The sequence below is a fragment of the Drosophila sechellia genome, chromosome X (genome assembly GCF_004382195.2).
Source record: "Drosophila sechellia strain sech25 chromosome X, ASM438219v1, whole genome shotgun sequence".
Taxonomy (NCBI): Eukaryota; Metazoa; Arthropoda; class Insecta; order Diptera; family Drosophilidae; genus Drosophila; species Drosophila sechellia.
The window spans coordinates 2,926,026-2,927,685 of record NC_045954.1 but is presented as its reverse complement, the minus strand read 5'-3'; the positions used below and the strand labels follow the sequence as shown (position 1 = coordinate 2,927,685).

The 1,660-nt window shown below is 49.3% G+C and overlaps 1 protein-coding gene across 1 annotated transcript; it reads left to right on the top strand.

Annotated features, from left to right (window-relative positions):
* Positions 1–408: 408 nt before the first annotated feature.
* On the top strand, positions 409–1,352 carry LOC6616218 (cell wall protein IFF6). Its single transcript, XM_002040547.2, has one exon. It carries the CDS (start codon positions 409–411, stop codon positions 1,204–1,206), a length of 798 nt encoding a protein of 265 aa, XP_002040583.1. The 3' UTR covers positions 1,207–1,352.
* Positions 1,353–1,660: the final 308 nt, after the last annotated feature.

Sequence of the window (1,660 nt, the reverse complement as noted above, 5' to 3'; positions counted from 1 at the left end):
ATTTGTATAAACCAATACGATTTGGATTTCAAATTCCCATTTATATTACTACCCACTGTCCCCGAAAAAACCCCCAACTGAAGCTGCAAGCAGACGTGTTTCTGTTGCTGATTTTAAATTTTAATTAAAGTGTAGCTCCTTGGTTTTTGTTTTCGGTTTTGGCTTTGGTTTTGCTTTTCGGTTTCGGCTGCGACCACTTTAGGTTCACGATCCGCGGCAAAGCAAACAATGGCCTACAAGTAGGAGCACTTCTTGACACGCTCTTGCCACTCGAAAAGCCCAACTATTTGGCCCCGAGGCCAGCAAAAATGGTGCGCGAAGAAAGAAGAAAGGCTTTCTAAAACCTATAAACCATATATACATATATATTGGCACACAGAATTCCGGGCATCATGGCATCCATGACCGATGAAAGTCGATTTCCGTCAACTCATGGTGGGCTATAAAAGTGCCAAAGATCTTCCCAATGGCACACACAGTTCGATGGTCCATCGTCCAGAAATGATCTACGCAATTCTAATGCTCTGTCTGCTGGGCAGTTGTGGCCCAGCAATGGCCCAGAAGGCGGAAAAGGATCCGCTGGCCAAGGATCAAAACAGCCGTTTGGCCGGCATCTATGTGAAGGATGGCAACGAAAATGGCCAGCTGAGATTCCTGGCATCGGGCTTGAACAGTGGCAGCAGCAGCACCGGCTCATCAAACACCGGCATCAACTCGGCCCTGAATCAGTACATAACCAATAAGCAGGATATGCTGGAGCAACTGCGTCCCACCTCGGGCGCCACATCAACGGGAACGGGAGGTGTTACGGGCACAACGACGGGAACCACGTCAGGAACGACTTCGGGAACCGGAACTGGCCTGGTCACCACGACTACCAATGGAGCTATCTATGTGAACCTGGGCAACTCGGGATCCTCATCATCTTCGTCTTCCTCCTCGTCGGCCACCAATGCGGCCATCAATCAGGTCATCTATGGATCCTCTCCCGTTGCCGGTCTCTTGCCGCAGATCGTGGGCCAGGCGGTGTCCAGTCGAGTGCGTCCCGGTGGCCAGAACAACAGGAGGCGCGTTCCCGCCCGTAGGCGCCGGGTCAACAAGAGGCGTGGCAGCATCAACAACAACAACCAGCGACGTCGACGGCGTGGCAACAAGCGGGGCAAGAACAAGGCCCAGGTGATGGTGGTGCGACCAAATCGCGGTTGAGAAGAGGATCCGCCTTCTTTCTTAGTTAAGCGAATAACTTTTTTTTTCCCCCATCCAAGAAATTTTTTTTTAATGATTACTATTAGTATGCGAGAAGGCAACCTTATTTATTTATTTAAATAATTGAAAGCAATTACACTCTGCAACCAAGTTCGTTTTATTCGCGGTCATTATGGCGAAGGCTTAAAATGGATAATTAAATTTTAGCTTTGGAATAACATGCATATTTCATGGCCATCGTTGCTCTCTCACCTTTTGTATGTTTTCCAATCGACCAAACCTGCGATTGCAAAGCCTCAAATTTGTGTAGGCCAGTGGCTTTGACGTAGTTGCACTAATTTATGGGCCAACTGGTGTTCATGTTCGAAGGGCCGTCTGTCGGTGTGTCTACGAGGTGCGCTGGCCCGGTAAGAACCCCCCTGGGTGAGCCCCTGGTCAAGTGCAAGACAAACGG